Source organism: Pleurodeles waltl, chromosome 1_2 (assembly GCF_031143425.1).
Source record: "Pleurodeles waltl isolate 20211129_DDA chromosome 1_2, aPleWal1.hap1.20221129, whole genome shotgun sequence".
NCBI lineage: Eukaryota > Metazoa > Chordata > Amphibia > Caudata > Salamandridae > Pleurodeles > Pleurodeles waltl.
This window is the reverse complement of record NC_090437.1, coordinates 77,677,473-77,695,674: the sequence shown is the minus strand read 5'-3', so window position 1 is coordinate 77,695,674 and position 18,202 is coordinate 77,677,473. Positions and strand designations below refer to the sequence as shown.

Below are 18,202 nucleotides of genomic sequence, written 5' to 3'. Positions count from 1 at the left end.
GACATTTGAATACGAATACATTTTAGATCTGAAGTCTCAGCCTTCAGAATATATTTTAACAGTAAATGGAATTCCCTGCCACTGACAGAAATACTGGTGGCTAATCACTACAATTTTTTTTTTGTAGTATATGAAGACAGGAATATATGAAGTGCCAACTAAACTCTTGTGACTAGTGCACTGAAATACTTGGCATCACGTTGAATGACTATAGAGGTTCCTTTGCCCAATAGTTATAAAACATGGAATTCATCCGGAAACGCTACTACAACATATTTATATATTTTTTTCAAGTAACAATTGAAATTTATAAACTAAATCATGCAATACATGCCCGTTTATGCTGTTTTTCAAGTCTTGCTTTTGTTTCTTCCAGTTCTTTTTGGATTTTCTGCACATGCTTGTTCATTTTCCGAATTGTAGAATGTAGTATTTCCCAAACATACAGCCTACGAACAACAAAATGATAAATAAGTATTCTCCTATTCAAATTACTGTGATAGCTCATAAAAAAAAAATGGAAAAAAAAACCCCAGAAGTTTCAGACATGCATTAACAATACTGAGTCCATTGTCCCTGTTCCCTGCAGACCTTTCAGGTTGTATGGCAGGGCACAAAAACAGACTGGAAAGCGAGCATCAACATTTCGAAATATAAATGTATGCTCAATTGTCTGCCCTCAAGTGAGAAATAGCTCCCAGAATCCAGTTCATTCTTCTCAGTCTATAACCTAATGTACATAGAGAGAGATGTGCAGGTTAATGCTGATGAAAGGGCTGGAGAAGTAGCGGGGCTAGTGGCTGCCAGTATGAGACATTAGGTTAAAAAAAAAAAACGTGCACAGAAGTATTATAAACATGGTGATACATTTGTTCAGAAATAAAAACTCTTTAAAATGTTTTACAATTAACAACTTCCTAAATGCTGGTCAGTATTTCATGAACAGCAGTGGATTATATATATTAAAATCATAACTCAGTTTATCAGTGCAGTATCTTTTGTCCACACGTTATGCTATTACTCCACCCCAATGTCTTCACCCTTTTATTGGTTAGGGACTCATTTATTACAGTGAACATCAAGTATTTCGTGCCATCTAATGAGGCTAAAAAAGTTACATAGCTAGCAACTGGGAACCCAAGCACACTCAAATTGATTTTATATTCCTTTTTTTCTGAGCAGACTTTTTTTTAACCATTACAAGCAAAGACATCAAATTTTCCCCTTTTCCAGACAACGCCTCCAACAACTGTAGGACATTTTGGATTCTTAACAATAAAGAGGCATATAGTATCAATCTAGGAGTTCGTAAAGCACCTCACTGTCAGTAATTTGACTTGAGCAGTTAAATCAGATTTTAACTATTAAAGAGATTTCTTAAAATATTTCTCTAGCTGTTATCAATTTGAAATTAGAATTCGGTGCGAGGGAGACTTTGGCTTTTGTGAAATGGGCACTAGTGTCCAAGAAGCCCTACAAAATCTTGCTCTGGCCTGAGGACTTGGAGGAGGGGGCTGTAAGAGGCTGGCCCAGAGTGTGGTGGATACCTATGGTGCTACACCTTATATTGGGTCCAGGCAACCCTTATTAGATAGTGGTAGCTGTGGTGAGCAGCCAAGACTAATCTAGGAAGAGTGTGAAGCACTTGCAATCCCACAGTAACTTATTACACACGAAAGGAACCACACAGTGTTGCAAAAATAAAAGGTACTTCATTACAGGAACACCAAACTTGATTACTATAGACAAACATCCTTCTAGAGGTAGACAAAATATAAACGAGTAAGTATTAGGAAATAGCAAGGGCCCTATAGGGAAGCAAACCATATACTAAAAAGTGGAAAGCAAGAACGGGTCCCCCATCAAAGGATATGGAGTAGTTAGCAAAGGGCTGGGAGAGAGTGGAACACCAAGAGGTAAGTATCTAGAGGATCCCCAGCAACCAGGAGAGCAGAGGTAAGTTTACTGGTCGTCCCATGTGCTAACACAATGACTCGTAAATGAAATATTGCAAAAACAGGACCAGGCAGGTGGAACCCAACTGCGGATTCAGGATGAAGGGGACCTGCAAAAGAAGGGACAGAGTCCAGTCCACACAGGAGTGTCCAGTTGGGGCAGGAGGCAATGCCCACCCTTCTGTGGGTGAAGATCCAGGTCGACGGTGGAGGATAAACTCCAGCTGCAGAGTCCACGAGCTGAAAAGGAGTCCCTGAAGTCACCTAGGAGCTGTCCTTCGACATTCACCGTATTGCAGACCGGTAAGTGGTCAGAAGTACCAACAAGCACAAGCAAATGCACCTGGAGCTGTTGGAGATTTGCAGAGCTGAAGAGGACCAGCAAGGTCCTGGGGACTCAACCCTTGGAGAGGAGTCCAGGCTTACCCTCAGAAGGCAGTATGAGGCAGCAAAAGCAGTCAGATCCCACACTAGCAACCCACTGGCAGCAGGGACAGTAGGTCGCAGTGAGGCCCAGGCAGAACACCTGAAGGGAGTCCCATGTTACTGGAGCAGCAGAGAGGAGTCTGAGAAATTTAGAAAAGGCATTAGCTGTTGTGGATAACTACTGTTAGTCATTCAATGATCTCCAAACAGGTGGCCCTTTATGGCCTTTACAATGCGGGGTCGGGAACTGGGCTTGTTTTCTGAAGTGTACTCCTGTCCCTTTGGTTCGTCTAGCATTTCATGTACTTTCAAATGGAAGCTATGTGGTCCTGAACGAACAAAGCTGTTGCGGTATGAGGCCAGGAATTGCCTATGCAATTTCAGTCTAAGATCGCAATGTGTTGTGGACATGTTTTATTCCCCCCCCCCCACAAGAATTAAGAGTAGCAGAAATGTAGCCTCACACCGATACTACTAATGTAAAGTATGACAAGCTGAGCAGATTAAAGGTGCTACTGTTCCAGAAACAAGTTGCGTTGACATCAGCTAGAGAGACGTATGCTCTCCAGATAGAAAGATCATCAGCCGAGATACAATCCCTATTAAATACAAACATCCCCAAGCACTTTGGAGAATATTCAACGCTTTGAGCACTAAAGGGATTGTGTACTTCTTTAAAGCTGTTGGGTTGGGATTCGTGTCCATTTTCCAGACTGTCTTCAGAGTCATTCCTTCAGCCATCCATTCACTCTTTTCAAGTGTGTTTGGGGGCTTCCTTGTGACTTTGGCATTGATCGGTGGGATAGCTGCTGCTGTTCCTGATACATAGTGGTTGTACCTTCCCAGCTAAGGGGAGTGATGGAGCTACTACCACAAGTCCAGCTGTGTTGTGATCACATGATACAGTTCTTTGATGGCCCGTCGCTGGAAGAATTGGAGCACGATTGGTCACTGTCATTCCGATCAGTCCTTATGGTGTGTGCAACCAGTCTTTCACTGCGCCTGGTGCCTCTTCAAACATCTACCTTCGGTGTGCCTTGCTCTTTGGCAGTGCCTCCTGTGGACAAGGAACTGCTGATGTTCCCAATGAGGGTTCATTCACAGTCGTGCCCCATGAGGCTGATTCGGGAGGCCATTTACGAGACGCCTTCGGTAGGCTGTCTGGCTCCTTTGGATGGTGCTGCTTTCACGGGAGATATTGCATTTGAGACTGTTACACACTACTGCTCCGTGGATCCGTCTGCCAATCCGGTCATTGATTTAACATGTGACGGTGTGGCTTAATTCCTAAATGCCATTCCTTTTGATGGCTTCGAAGACATTCTTCAAGATCATGACTATTGTGGAATTAATTTGACCATCAGCCTATTCTAAAGTTTCAAAGTTTGCCAACATTGCCTTTAACTTTGGCCTGCTGTGCTTGTCATGGTCGACATTGTGTCTCTTTGTATGTTTTAGCTATTTTTTAAACAAGTTTTTAATTCGATTTTAGTTATATTTAAATATGATTTTAGCTTGCAAGCCTGTACCTAGTCAACTAGTGACTTTTAACCTACTTAGCTTGCTCTGTTTTAGCACATTTATTTATTTCTTCCAAGATGGCTGCCATGTTTATAGTTAGGAAGATGTTTTAGTTTCAAATTATTAGTGCCACTCTGTAAAGGCCTCACTATTAGCAAAGATAAATGAGATACGTAGGTATTTACCTCATGTACTTTCCCACTTTCGTGTGACAGTAACATAATGTACCTTTTCAGGGAATTGTTTTTATAATTGCCGCCCCAAGCATGCCTTCATATGTATTGCTTGGGAACATACCTGCATCAGAGGTCCTACAAGATCTGTGTAAATACATCTCACACAGACTAGATTAACAGAGGGATTCCTAACAAAATGCCATCAACGCTATCTATACTACACATTGCCTTGATGCTGACCCAGCCTGTGTGTCCCCATTGAGTCTGATTTACAGGCCTCATTCCAAGGTAACAAGGGTGGGGGGCTCTTCTCAGACATGGTACTGGAAGATTAGGTTTAATACACTTAGCTCTCTTTGGGTTAGAGATTAGGCTCATCATGCTAGGGTATTAGGATTTCTTTCACACCTATTTTACGTTTTATGTTATTGCAAGATTGAGGAGGGGGTGAGGGGTGGAGGGGGGGGTGCCTGTACTCATGACTTGTTTTTACCAACCTGTATCTTGCATTGTTCATTATCCTAATCATTGCAGCTCATGCAATTTGCAGTAGATTGCAGTCTTGTTAATAAAACCTATTGAGAACTTTACTGCATCTACTTCATTGCCTGTGTGTGACTGAGACATGTTATTCATGTGTGAAAAGGGTAATCTCCGTTTAACCACGACTCCTCCTGAGATGCTGCACTCGAGTCCATGAGTAAAGGTTGCCACAAATCACCCTTAAGTATTTGGGTTTTGGGTGAGGTACTGCTTGTGAGCTGGGAGGGATGGGCCAACAGTTGCGACTTGTTGTACGATTAGCCTAGTCGCCTACAAACAAAAGTGCCGTCATCCCTAAACCAGCAGTCTTGCCTACAGCGAGTCCAACTACGACAAGAGCAGTCACTGGGGTCATGGTTAGCAGGATCCCAGTGAAAACAGTTTAAGTACACTGACAACAGGCAAAAAGTGGGGGTAACCTTGCCAGAAAGAGGGACTTTCCAACAAACCCCATCACCCCCCCCCCCACACACACACACACACCCCAAACAAAGGACAATAAGACTAACCTTCCCAGTTGTCTTCATCATCTAAGTGGAAATATCTGGAGAGTCCATCTGCATTGGAGTGGTTACTCCCATGTCTGTTCCACTGTATAGTCCATCCCTGTAGGAAGATGGACTGCCTCAACAATTTGAGATGTTCACCTTTTTTAGGAAGCTGTCCTGGTGTGTGGTGGGTACCTAAGGTACTTGCGCCTTATACCAGGTCCAGGTATCTCCTATTAGTGCAGTGTAGGCAGTGTCTAGAAACCAGGCGCTCTAATGGTAGCTGTGGATGAGCAGCCAAGGCTTATCTAGGAGACATGCAAAGCTCATGCAATACCACTGTAGTCACACAGCACTTACACACATGAAAGAAAACACTCAGTGTTACAAAAATAAAGGTACTTTATTTTATTTACACAATACCAAAAAGTACTAGAGTGGCAACCCTCCAACAGTACTCTGGTAATCAGTAATAGGCATAAAAAGAGATAGGAAACAGTGCAAATGCAAATAGACAATAATGACCCTATAGGGAGCCCAAACCATACACTAAAATGGAATGCGAACACAGAACCTCCACCTAGGTAAGTGGAATGCGTAGAGGGGAGCCGGGGGTACCAGGAAACTGCAAAGGTAAGTACCACAGTGCCCCCTAGAGACCAGGAATTAAGGAGTAAGTTACAGGATTTTCTCTAAACCACCCAAAAGGAAGGAAAATAAGAAAATGCAACAACCAGACAAGACTGTAAGAAACCAGAGGTGGATTCCTGAAGAGGAAGACCTGTGGAAGAAGGGGACCAAGTCCAGAAGTCACAGATGAGTCCAGGAGGAGTAGGAGCTACTACCCACCCAGCTGTAGATGCAGGAGTTGGTCGACGGTTGGACAAAGACGGTCAGGAACTCCGCCCTGGAGCAGGTGAAGAGATCCTGTAGAATGCAGTGGTCACAACCCTTTCCATTGTCCAGTTTCGCGCCAGAGCAGGGACTGGAGGTCCCTGAACCGGGGTAGACTGGTTTATGCACAGAGGGCACCAAATGTGCCCTCCAAAGCACACCAGTGGCTTAGGGGGCTACCCCTACCAAGCCATGCAATACCTATTTCGCAGGGGTGCCCTCAAACACAGGTACTTGCACCCGGTCCTCTGGGCTAGGAGGGCCTGCCATAGGGATGACTTAGTGACCTGGTGCAGTTACTTTTAGTGAAAAAGGGTGCATGCACAATTTCACGCAGGCTGCAATGGCAGGCCTGCAGAACACCTTGCACGGGCTCCACATGGGTGGCATAATACATGCTGCAGCCCCTGGGGATCCCCTTGTACCCCAATGCCCTGCGTACCTGGGTACCATATACTAGGGACTTACATGGGGGCACCAGTATGCCAAATGTATGGTATAGATAACAAAGTTACCAAGTTAGAAGGGAGAGAACAATCACTGGGGTCCTGGTTAGCAGGATCCCAGTGAAAACAGTCAAACACACTGACAACAGGCAGAAAAATTGGGGTAACCATGTCAAGAAAGAGGGTACTTTCCTACACATTTCATTTGCTTAAGCCATTTAACAGGCTTGTGGGCTGTTTGAAGAAGGAAGTATATGCCAAACAGGTACGGCCTCAGCTTCTTCAAGGACCAGACCATAGCAAAGGCCTTCCTCTCAATGGCTGACCAATGCTTCTCTCTGGGGTCAACCTTTTACTTATAAAAGCAAAAGGTTGATCCTCGCCCTCTTCATTTAGTAGAGTACTGCCCCTATCCCTACCTCAGAAGCATCTGCCTGGACATTAAACTGCTTTGAAGAGTCCGGGCTTCTTGAAATGGGAGCAGAGCACATGGCCTGTTTCAGGTCATCAAAGGCTTTCTGGCAGCTAGTGGGTCCATAAGACTTTATTGGGCGTCCTTATGGATGTGAGCTCATTTAAGGGGTAAGGGGCTACAATGGAGCCATACCCTTTTTTTTACCCTCCTGTAGTACCCAGTCGGCCTAAAAAGGCTCTGGCTTTGGTTTGAGTGGTGGGGGCAACTCAATCCATGATGGTTTGGATTTTGCCAGCAGTGGCTGAATTTGGCCTCCTACCAGGTGGTCCAAATCACTTTTTCTTGCCCTCCCTGGCATTTGGATGCCTTGATAGTGAGGCCTGCTTTTTCTGAGGCCTCTAGCACAGTTCCAAGATAGACTAGGTGAAACTCCCAGGTGGAGATAAAGACAGCTATATCATCTAGATAAGCTGCACTGGAGCTTTCCAAGCCTTGAACTGTTGAAGGAGCATTCTTCAAACCAAAGGGCATCACTGTGAAGTGATGCCGCCTAGTAGGTGTTGAGAATGCGGTTTTGGCTTTTGCAGCATCAGATAACTTGATCTGGCAATATCCTTCAGTCAAGTCAACTGTGCTGAGATACTTGGCTGCAGCCAAACTATTAATTAATCTGCCCTTGGAATTGAATGGGCATCAGCCCTGCTGACTTCATTGAGGTCTCTGTAATCAACACAAAACCTAATTTCTCTTTTTCCATTTTGGGAGTGAGGCTTGGGTGCCATAGTGAAAGGGCTGTCTGAAGGCTCAATGATTCCCCCAACATATTTTGCACTTCTACTTTGATGCATTCTCCGACATGGCCAGGGTGCCTACAGATTTTACTTTTTAGAGGGAGGCTGTCGCCTGTGTCAATATCATGTTTGCACCAGGTGGTTTGTCCAGGGGTCAAAGAAAAGAGTTGAGAACTCACTGAGGAGATTTCTGCAGTCAGATTGTTGCTGGTCAGAGAGGCCTCTAGCATAAACTACTCCTACTACTGAACCATCAACTAGATTGTAAGAGAAGAGATCAGGGAGAGGGTCACTCTTCTTCCTGACCTTCATCAGTGGCCATGAGTAAAGTCATTTCAGCCCTGTCAAAATAAGGCTTCAGGTGATTCACATGAAGCACCCTGGGGGGCTTCTAGGAGTACCTAAGTCAACCAAATAGGTGACCTCCCCTTTCGTCTTCACAATAGTGTAGGGGTAAGTCCACTTATCTTGGAGTGCCCTAGAAGCCACAGGGTCCAGGACCCACACACTGTCATGGCTGGAACACTCAGCACAGCTTTTTGGTCATTGTAGGAAGTTGGCTCTGTATGTGCTATTTCAAAGTAAGGAATAGCATGCACAGAGTCCAAGGGTTCCCCTTAGAGGTAAAATAGTGGTAAAAATAGATAATACTAATGCTCTATTTTGTGGTAGTGTGGTCGAGCAGTAGGCTTATCCAAGGAGTAGTGTTAAGCATTTGTTGTACATACACATAGACAATAAATGAGGTACACACACTCAGAGACAAATCCAGCCAATAAGTTTTTATATAGAAAAATATCTTTTCTTAGTTTATTTTAAGAACCACAGGTTCAAATTCTACATGTAATAGCTCATTCGAAAGGTATTGCAGGTAAGTACTTTAGGAACTTCAAATCATCAAAATTGCAGGTGTACTTTTCAAGTTATTCACAAATAGCTGTTTTAAAAGTGGACACTTAGTTCAATTTTCACAGTTCCTAGGGGAGGTAAGTATTTGTTAGTTTTACCAGGTAAGTAAGACACTTACAGGGTTCAGTTCTTGGTCCAAGGTAGCCCACCGTTGGGGGTTCAGAGCAACCCCAAAGTCACCACACCAGCAGCTCAGGGCCGGTCAGGTGCAGAGTTCAAAGTGGTGCCCAAAACACATAGGCTAGAATGGAGAGAAGGGGGTGCCCCGGTTCCGGTCTGCTTGCAGGTAAGTACCCGCGTCTTCGGAGGGCAGACCAGGGGGGTTTTGTAGGGCACCGGGGGGGACACAAGTCCACACAGAAATTTCACCCTCAGCGGCGCGGGGGCGGCCGGGTGCAGTGTAGAAACAAGCGTCGGGTTCGCAATGTTAGTCTATGAGAGATCTCGGGATCTCTTCAGCGTTGCAGGCAGGCAAGGGGGGGGTTCCTCGGGGAAACCTCCACTTGGGCAAGGGAGAGGGACTCCTGGGGGTCGCTTCTCCAGTGAAAGTCCGGTCCTTCAGGTCCTGGGGGCTGCGGGTGCAGGGTCTCTCCCAGGCGTCGGGACTTTAGGTTCAAAGAGTCGCGGTCAGGGGAAGCCTCGGGATTCCCTCTGCAGGCGGCGCTGTGGGGGCTCAGGGGGGACAGGTTTTGGTACTCACAGTATCAGAGTAGTCCTGGGGTCCCTCCTGAGGTGTTGGATCGCCACCAGCCGAGTCGGGGTCGCCGGGTGCAGTGTTGCAAGTCTCACGCTTCTTGCGGGGAGCTTGCAGGGTTCTTTAAAGCTGCTGGAAACAAAGTTGCAGCTTTTCTTGGAGCAGGTCCGCTGTCCTCGGGAGTTTCTTGTCTTTTCGAAGCAGGGGCAGTCCTCAGAGGATGTCGAGGTCGCTGGTCCCTTTGGAAGGCGTCGCTGGAGCAGGATCTTTGGAAGGCAGGAGACAGGCCGGTGAGTTTCTGGAGCCAAGGCAGTTGTCGTCTTCTGGTCTTCCTCTGCAGGGGTTTTCAGCTAGGCAGTCCTTCTTCTTGTAGTTGCAGGAATCTAATTTTCTAGGGTTCAGGGTAGCCCTTAAATACTAAATTTAAGGGCGTGTTTAGGTCTGGGGGGTTAGTAGCCAATGGCTACTAGCCCTGAGGGTGGGTACACCCTCTTTGTGCCTCCTCCCAAGGGGAGGGGGTCACAATCCTAACCCTATTGGGGGAATCCTCCATCTGCAAGATGGAGGATTTCTAAAAGTTAGAGTCACCTCAGCTCAGGACACCTTAGGGGCTGTCCTGACTGGCCAGTGACTCCTCCTTGTTATTCTCATTATTTTCTCCGGCCTTGCCGCCAAAAGTGGGGCCTGGCCGGAGGGGGCGGGCAACTCCACTAGCTGGAGTGTCCTGCTGGGTTGGCACAAAGGAGGTGAGCCTTTGAGGCTCACCGCCAGGTGTGACAATTCCTGCCTGGGAGAGGTGTTAGCATCTCCACCCAGTGCAGGCTTTGTTACTGGCCTCAGAGTGACAAAGGCACTCTCCCCATGGGGCCAGCAACATGTCTCGGTTTGTGGCAGGCTGCTAGAACTAGTCAGCCTACACAGATAGTCGGTTAAGTTTCAGGGGGCACCTCTAAGGTGCCCTCTGTGGTGTATTTTACAATAAAATGTACACTGGCATCAGTGTGCATTTATTGTGCTGAGAAGTTTGATACCAAACTTCCCAGTTTTCAGTGTAGCCATTATGGTGCTGTGGAGTTCGTGTTTGACAGACTCCCAGACCATATACTCTTATGGCTACCCTGCACTTACAATGTCTAAGGTTTTGTTTAGACACTGTAGGGGTACCATGCTCATGCACTGGTACCCTCACCTATGGTATAGTGCACCCTGCCTTAGGGCTGTAAGGCCTGCTAGAGGGGTGTCTTACCTATACTGCATAGGCAGTGAGAGGCTGGCATGGCACCCTGAGGGGAGTGCCATGTCGACTTACTCGTTTTGTCCTCACTAGCACACACAAGCTGGCAAGCGGGGTGTCTGTGCTGAGTGAGAGGTCTCCAGGGTGGCATAAGACATGCTGCATCCCTTAGAGACCTTCCTTGGCATCAGGGCCCTTGGTACTAGAAGTACCAGTTACAAGGGACTTATCTGGATGCCAGGGTCTGCCAATTGTGGATACAAAAGTACAGGTTAGGGAAAGAACACTGGTGCTGGGGCCTGGTTAGCAGGCCTCAGCACACTTTCAATTGTAAACATAGCATCAGCAAAGGCAAAAAGTCAGGGGGCAACCATGCCAAGGAGGCATTTCCTTACACAACCCCCCCCCAAACGAAAGAGGATGAGACTAACCTTTCCCAAGAGAGTCTTCATTTTCTAAGTGGAAGAACCTGGAAAGGCCATCTGCATTGGCATGGGCAGTCCCAGGTCTGTGTTCCACTATAAAGTCCATTCCCTGTAGGGAGATGGACCACCTCAACAGTTTAGGATTTTCACCTTTCATTTGCATCAGCCATTTGAGAGGTCTGTGGTCGGTTTGAACTAGGAAGTGAGTCCCAAAGAGGTATGGTCTCAGCTTCTTCAGGGACCAAACCACAGCAAAGGCCTCCCTCTCAATGGCACTCCAACGCTGCTCCCTGGGGAGTAACCTCCTGCTAATGAAAGCAACAGGCTGGTCAAGGCCATCATCATTTGTTTGGGACAAAACTGCCCCTATCCCATGTTCAGAGGCATCAGTCTGCACAATGAACTGCTTAGAATAATCTGGAGCTTTGAGAACTGGTGCTGAGCACATTGCCTGTTTCAGGGTGTCAAAGGCCTGTTGGCAGTCCACAGTCCAGTTCACTTTCTTGGGCATTTTCTTGGAGGTGAGCTCAGTGAGGGCTGTCACAATGGATCCATATCCCTTCACAAACCTCCTGTAGTACCCAGTCAAGCCAAGGAATGCCCTGACTTGAGTCTGGGTTTTTGGAGCTACCCAGTCCAGAATAGTCTGGATCTTGGGTTGGAGTGGCTGAACTTGGCCTCCACCTACAAGGTGTCCCAAATAAACCACAGTTCCCTGCCCTATCTGGCATTTGGATGCCTTGATAGAGAGGCCTGCAGATTGCAGAGCCTTCAAAACCTTCCTCAGGTGGACCAGGTGATCCTGCCAGGTGGAGCTAAAGACAGCAATATCATCAAGATAAGCTGTGCTAAAGGACTCCAAGCCAGCAAGGACTTGATTCACCAACCTTTGGAAGGTGGCAGGGGCATTCTTTAAACCAAAGGGCATAACAGTAAACTGATAATGCCCATCAGGTGTGGAGAATGCTGTCTTTTCTTTTGCTCCAGGTGCCATTTTTATTTGCCAGTACCCTGCTGTCAAGTCAAAGGTACTTAGGAATTTGGCAGCACCTAATTTATCAATGAGCTCATCAGCTCTTGGAATTGGATGAGCATCTGTCTTGGTGACAGAATTGAGCCCTCTGTAGTCCACACAAAACCTCATCTCTTTCTTTCCATCCGTGGTGTGAGGTTTGGGGACTAAGACCACTGGGCTAGCCCAGGGGCTGTCAGAGCGCTCAATGACTCCCAATTCCAGCATCTTGTGGACTTCCACCTTGATGCTTTCCTTAACATGGTCAGACTGTCTAAAGATTTTGTTCTTGACAGGCATGCTGTCTCCTGTGTCCACATCATGGGTACACAGGTGTGTCTGACCAGGGGTTAAGGAGAAGAGTTCAGGAAACTGTTGTAGGACTCTCCTACAATCAGCTTGCTGTTGGCCAGAGAGGGTGTCTGAGTAGATCACTCCATCTACTGTACCATCTTTTGGGTCTGATGACAGAAGATCAGGGAGAGGTTCACTCTCTGCCTCCTGATCCTCATCTGTTACCATCAACAGATTGACATCAGCCCTGTCGTGGAAGAGCTTAAGGCGGTTTACATGGATCACCCTTTTGGGGCTCCTGCTTGTGCCCAGGTCCACCAAGTAGGTGACCTGACTCTTCCTCTCTAGTACTGGGTAAGGGCCACTCCATTTGTCCTGGAGTGCCCTGGGAGCCACAGGCTCCAGAACCCAGACTTTCTGCCCTGGTTGGAACTCAACCAGTGCAGCCTTTTGGTCATACCAAAACTTCTGGAGCTGTTGGCTGGCCTCAAGGTTTTTGGTTGCCTTTTCCATGTACTCTGCCATTCTAGAGCGAAGGCCAAGTACATAGTCCACTATGTCCTGTTTAGGCTCATGGAGAGGTCTCTCCCAGCCTTCTTTAACAAGGGCAAGTGGTCCCCTTACAGGATGACCAAACAGAAGTTCAAAGGGTGAGAACCCTACTCCCTTCTGTGGTACCTCCCTGTAAGCGAAAAGCAGACATGGCAGGAGGACATCCCATCTCCTTTTGAGTTTTTCTGGGAGCCCCATGATCATGCCTTTTAATGTCTTGTTGAATCTCTCAACTAAGCCATTAGTTTGTGGATGGTAAGGTGTAGTGAATTTATACGTCACTCCACACTCATTCCACATGTGCTTTAGGTATGCTGACATGAAGTTGGTACCTCTGTCAGACACCACCTCCTTAGGGAAACCCACCCTGGTAAAGATACCAATGAGGGCCTTGGCTACTGCAGGGGCAGTAGTCGACCTAAGGGGAATAGCTTCAGGATACCTGGTAGCATGATCCACTACTACCAGGATATACATATTTCCTGAGGCTGTGGGAGGTTCCAGTGGACCAACTATGTCCACACCCACTCTTTCAAAGGGCACCCCCACCACTGGAAGTGGAATGAGGGGGGCCTTTGGATGCCCACCTGTCTTACCACTGGCTTGACAGGTGGGGCAGGAGAGGCAAAACTCCTTAACCATGTTGGACATATTGGGCCAGTAGAAGTGGTTGACTAACCTCTCCCACGTCTTGGTTTGTCCCAAATGTCCAGCAAGGGGAATGTCATGGGCCAATGTTAGGATGAACTCTCTGAACAGCTGAGGCACTACCACTCTCCTAGTGGCACCAGGTTTGGGGTCTCTGGCCTCAGTGTACAGGAGCCCATCTTCCCAATAGACCCTATGTGTTCCATTTTTCTTGCCTTTGGACTCTTCAGCAGCTTGCTGCCTAAGGCCTTCAAGAGAGGGACAGGTTTCTTGTCCCTTACACAGCTCTTCCCTTGAGGGTCCCCCTGGGCCTAAGAGCTCAACCTGATAAGGTTCAAGCTCCAAAGGCTCAGTTCCCTCAGAGGGCAGAACTTCTTCCTGAGAAGAGAGGTTCCCTTTCTTTTGCTGTGTTGCAGTTGGTTTCCCAACTGACTTTCCTGTTCTCTTGGTAGGCTGGGCCATTTTTCCAGACTCCAGCTCTACTTTTTCACCCTGTGCCTTGCATTGTGCTCTCGTTTTCACACACACCAGTTCAGGGATACCCAGCATTGCTGCATGGGTTTTTAGCTCTACCTCAGCCCATGCTGAGGACTCCAGGTCATTTCCAAGCAGACAGTCCACTGGGATATTTGAGGAGACCACCACCTGTTTCAGGCCATTGACCCCTCCCCATTCTAAAGTAACCATTGCCATGGGATGTACTTTTCTCTGATTGTCAGCGTTGGTGACTGTGTAAGTTTTTCCAGTCAGGTATTGGCCAGGGGAAACCAGTTTCTCTGTCACCATGGTGACACTGGCACCTGTATCCCTCAGGCCCTCTATTCTAGTCCCATTAATTAAGAGTTGCTGTCTGTATTTTTGCATGTTAGGCGGCCAGACAGCTAGTGTGGCTAAATCCACCCCACCCTCAGAAACTAGAGTAGCTTCAGTGTGGACCCTGATTTGCTCTGGGCACACTGTTGATCCCACTTGGAGACTAGCCATACCAGTGTTACCTGGATGGGAGTTTGGAGTGGAACCTTTCTTGGGACAGACCTTGTCTCCAGTTTGGTGTCCATGCTGTTTACAGCTATGACACCAGGCCTTTTTGGGATCAAAGTTTTTACCCTTGTACCCATTGTTTTGTGAAGAGGCTCTGGGCCCACCCTCCTGTGCAGGTTTTTGGGGGCCTGTAGAAGACTCTTTACTATTTTTAGTTTTGGTTGTCTCATCACCCTTCTGCTGGGGAGTCTTTGTGACCCCTTTCTTTTGGTCACCCCCTGTTGAAGTCTTGGACACCCTTGTCTTGACCCAATGGTCCGCCTTCTTTCCCAATTCTTGGGGAGAAATTGGTCCTAGGTCTACCAGATGCTGATGCAGTTTATCATTGAAACAATTACTTAACAGGTGTTCTTTCACAAATAAATTGTACAGCCCATCATAATTACTTACACCACTGCCTTGAATCCAACCATCTAGTGTTTTCACTGAGTAGTCAACAAAGTCAACCCAGGTCTGGCTCGAGGATTTTTGAGCCCCCCTGAACCTAATCCTGTACTCCTCAGTGGAGAATCCAAAGCCCTCAATCAGGGTACCCTTCATGAGGTCATAAGATTCTGCATCTTGTCCAGAGAGTGTGAGGAGTCTATCCCTACACTTTCCTGTGAACATTTCCCAAAGGAGAGCACCCCAGTGAGATCTGTTCACTTTTCTGGTTACACAAGCCCTCTCAAAAGCTGTGAACCATTTGGTGATGTCATCACCATCTTCATATTTAGTTACAATCCCTTTAGGGATTTTCAACATGTCAGGAGAATCTCTGACCCTATTTAAGTTGCTGCCACCATTGATGGGTCCTAGGCCCATCTCTTGTCTTTCCCTCTCTATGGCTAGGATCTGTCTTTCCAAAGCCAATCTTTTGGCCATCCTGGCTAACTGGATGTCCTCTTCACTGGGGTTATCCTCAGTGATTTCAGAGGTGTTGGTCTCTCCTGTGAGGGAACCAGCATCTCTGACTATTATTTTTGGAGTCAGGGTTTGAGGGACCCTGTTCTCCCTAGATAGGACTGGTAGGGGGGAATTGTCCTCCAAGTCACTATCCTCTTCCTCTGAGTTGCCACCCTCAGAGGGGTTGGCCTTTTCAAACTCTGCCAAAAGCTCCTGGAGCTGTATTTTGGTAGGTTTGGGGCCCATTGTTATTTTCTTTAGTTTACAGAGTGACCTTAGCTCTCTCATCTGTAGATGGAGGTAAGGTGTGGTGTCGAGTTCCACCACATTCACATCTGTGCTAGACATTATGCTTCTAAAAGTTGGAATACTTTTTAAGAAACTAAAACTGATTCTAGAATCTAATTCAAACTTTTAACAGACTTTTAAACTCTAAAAGAAATGCTAAACAGGATCTAACACAAGGCCCTAGCAGGTCTTTTAAGAATTTAGAAAACTTTTCAAATTGCAAAAATCAATTTCTAATGACAATTTTGGAATTTGTCGTGTGATCAGGTATTGGCTGAGTAGTCCAGCAAATGCAAAGTCTTGTACCCCACCGCTGATCCACCAATGTAGGAAGTTGGCTCTGTATGTGCTATTTCAAAGTAAGGAATAGCATGCACAGAGTCCAAGGGTTCCCCTTAGAGGTAAAATAGTGGTAAAAATAGATAATACTAATGCTCTATTTTGTGGTAGTGTGGTCGAGCAGTAGGCTTATCCAAGGAGTAGTGTTAAGCATTTGTTGTACATACACATAGACAATAAATGAGGTACACACACTCAGAGACAAATCCAGCCAATAAGTTTTTATATAGAAAAATATCTTTTCTTAGTTTATTTTAAGAACCACAGGTTCAAATTCTACATGTAATAGCTCATTCGAAAGGTATTGCAGGTAAGTACTTTAGGAACTTCAAATCATCAAAATTGCAGGTGTACTTTTCAAGTTATTCACAAATAGCTGTTTTAAAAGTGGACACTTAGTTCAATTTTCACAGTTCCTAGGGGAGGTAAGTATTTGTTAGTTTTACCAGGTAAGTAAGACACTTACAGGGTTCAGTTCTTGGTCCAAGGTAGCCCACCGTTGGGGGTTCAGAGCAACCCCAAAGTCACCACACCAGCAGCTCAGGGCCGGTCAGGTGCAGAGTTCAAAGTGGTGCCCAAAACACATAGGCTAGAATGGAGAGAAGGGGGTGCCCCGGTTCCGGTCTGCTTGCAGGTAAGTACCCGCGTCTTCGGAGGGCAGACCAGGGGGGTTTTGTAGGGCACCGGGGGGGACACAAGTCCACACAGAAATTTCACCCTCAGCGGCGCGGGGGCGGCCGGGTGCAGTGTAGAAACAAGCGTCGGGTTCGCAATGTTAGTCTATGAGAGATCTCGGGATCTCTTCAGCGTTGCAGGCAGGCAAGGGGGGGGTTCCTCGGGGAAACCTCCACTTGGGCAAGGGAGAGGGACTCCTGGGGGTCGCTTCTCCAGTGAAAGTCCGGTCCTTCAGGTCCTGGGGGCTGCGGGTGCAGGGTCTCTCCCAGGCGTCGGGACTTTAGGTTCAAAGAGTCGCGGTCAGGGGAAGCCTCGGGATTCCCTCTGCAGGCGGCGCTGTGGGGGCTCAGGGGGGACAGGTTTTGGTACTCACAGTATCAGAGTAGTCCTGGGGTCCCTCCTGAGGTGTTGGATCGCCACCAGCCGAGTCGGGGTCGCCGGGTGCAGTGTTGCAAGTCTCACGCTTCTTGCGGGGAGCTTGCAGGGTTCTTTAAAGCTGCTGGAAACAAAGTTGCAGCTTTTCTTGGAGCAGGTCCGCTGTCCTCGGGAGTTTCTTGTCTTTTCGAAGCAGGGGCAGTCCTCAGAGGATGTCGAGGTCGCTGGTCCCTTTGGAAGGCGTCGCTGGAGCAGGATCTTTGGAAGGCAGGAGACAGGCCGGTGAGTTTCTGGAGCCAAGGCAGTTGTCGTCTTCTGGTCTTCCTCTGCAGGGGTTTTCAGCTAGGCAGTCCTTCTTCTTGTAGTTGCAGGAATCTAATTTTCTAGGGTTCAGGGTAGCCCTTAAATACTAAATTTAAGGGCGTGTTTAGGTCTGGGGGGTTAGTAGCCAATGGCTACTAGCCCTGAGGGTGGGTACACCCTCTTTGTGCCTCCTCCCAAGGGGAGGGGGTCACAATCCTAACCCTATTGGGGGAATCCTCCATCTGCAAGATGGAGGATTTCTAAAAGTTAGAGTCACCTCAGCTCAGGACACCTTAGGGGCTGTCCTGACTGGCCAGTGACTCCTCCTTGTTATTCTCATTATTTTCTCCGGCCTTGCCGCCAAAAGTGGGGCCTGGCCGGAGGGGGCGGGCAACTCCACTAGCTGGAGTGTCCTGCTGGGTTGGCACAAAGGAGGTGAGCCTTTGAGGCTCACCGCCAGGTGTGACAATTCCTGCCTGGGAGAGGTGTTAGCATCTCCACCCAGTGCAGGCTTTGTTACTGGCCTCAGAGTGACAAAGGCACTCTCCCCATGGGGCCAGCAACATGTCTCGGTTTGTGGCAGGCTGCTAGAACTAGTCAGCCTACACAGATAGTCGGTTAAGTTTCAGGGGGCACCTCTAAGGTGCCCTCTGTGGTGTATTTTACAATAAAATGTACACTGGCATCAGTGTGCATTTATTGTGCTGAGAAGTTTGATACCAAACTTCCCAGTTTTCAGTGTAGCCATTATGGTGCTGTGGAGTTCGTGTTTGACAGACTCCCAGACCATATACTCTTATGGCTACCCTGCACTTACAATGTCTAAGGTTTTGTTTAGACACTGTAGGGGTACCATGCTCATGCACTGGTACC

The 18,202-nt window shown here is 47.3% G+C and overlaps 1 protein-coding gene across 1 annotated transcript in view; it reads right to left on the bottom strand.

The window, feature by feature from the left end:
- The window catches only part of NCBP1 (nuclear cap binding protein subunit 1), a 511,810-nt gene that overhangs the window by 127,762 nt on the left and 365,846 nt on the right, over positions 1–18,202 (bottom strand). Inside the window, exon 20 of the mRNA XM_069236547.1 lies at positions 331–449. Within this exon, the coding sequence (XP_069092648.1) occupies positions 331–449 (119 nt within the window). The remainder of the gene's footprint in view (positions 1–330; positions 450–18,202) is intronic.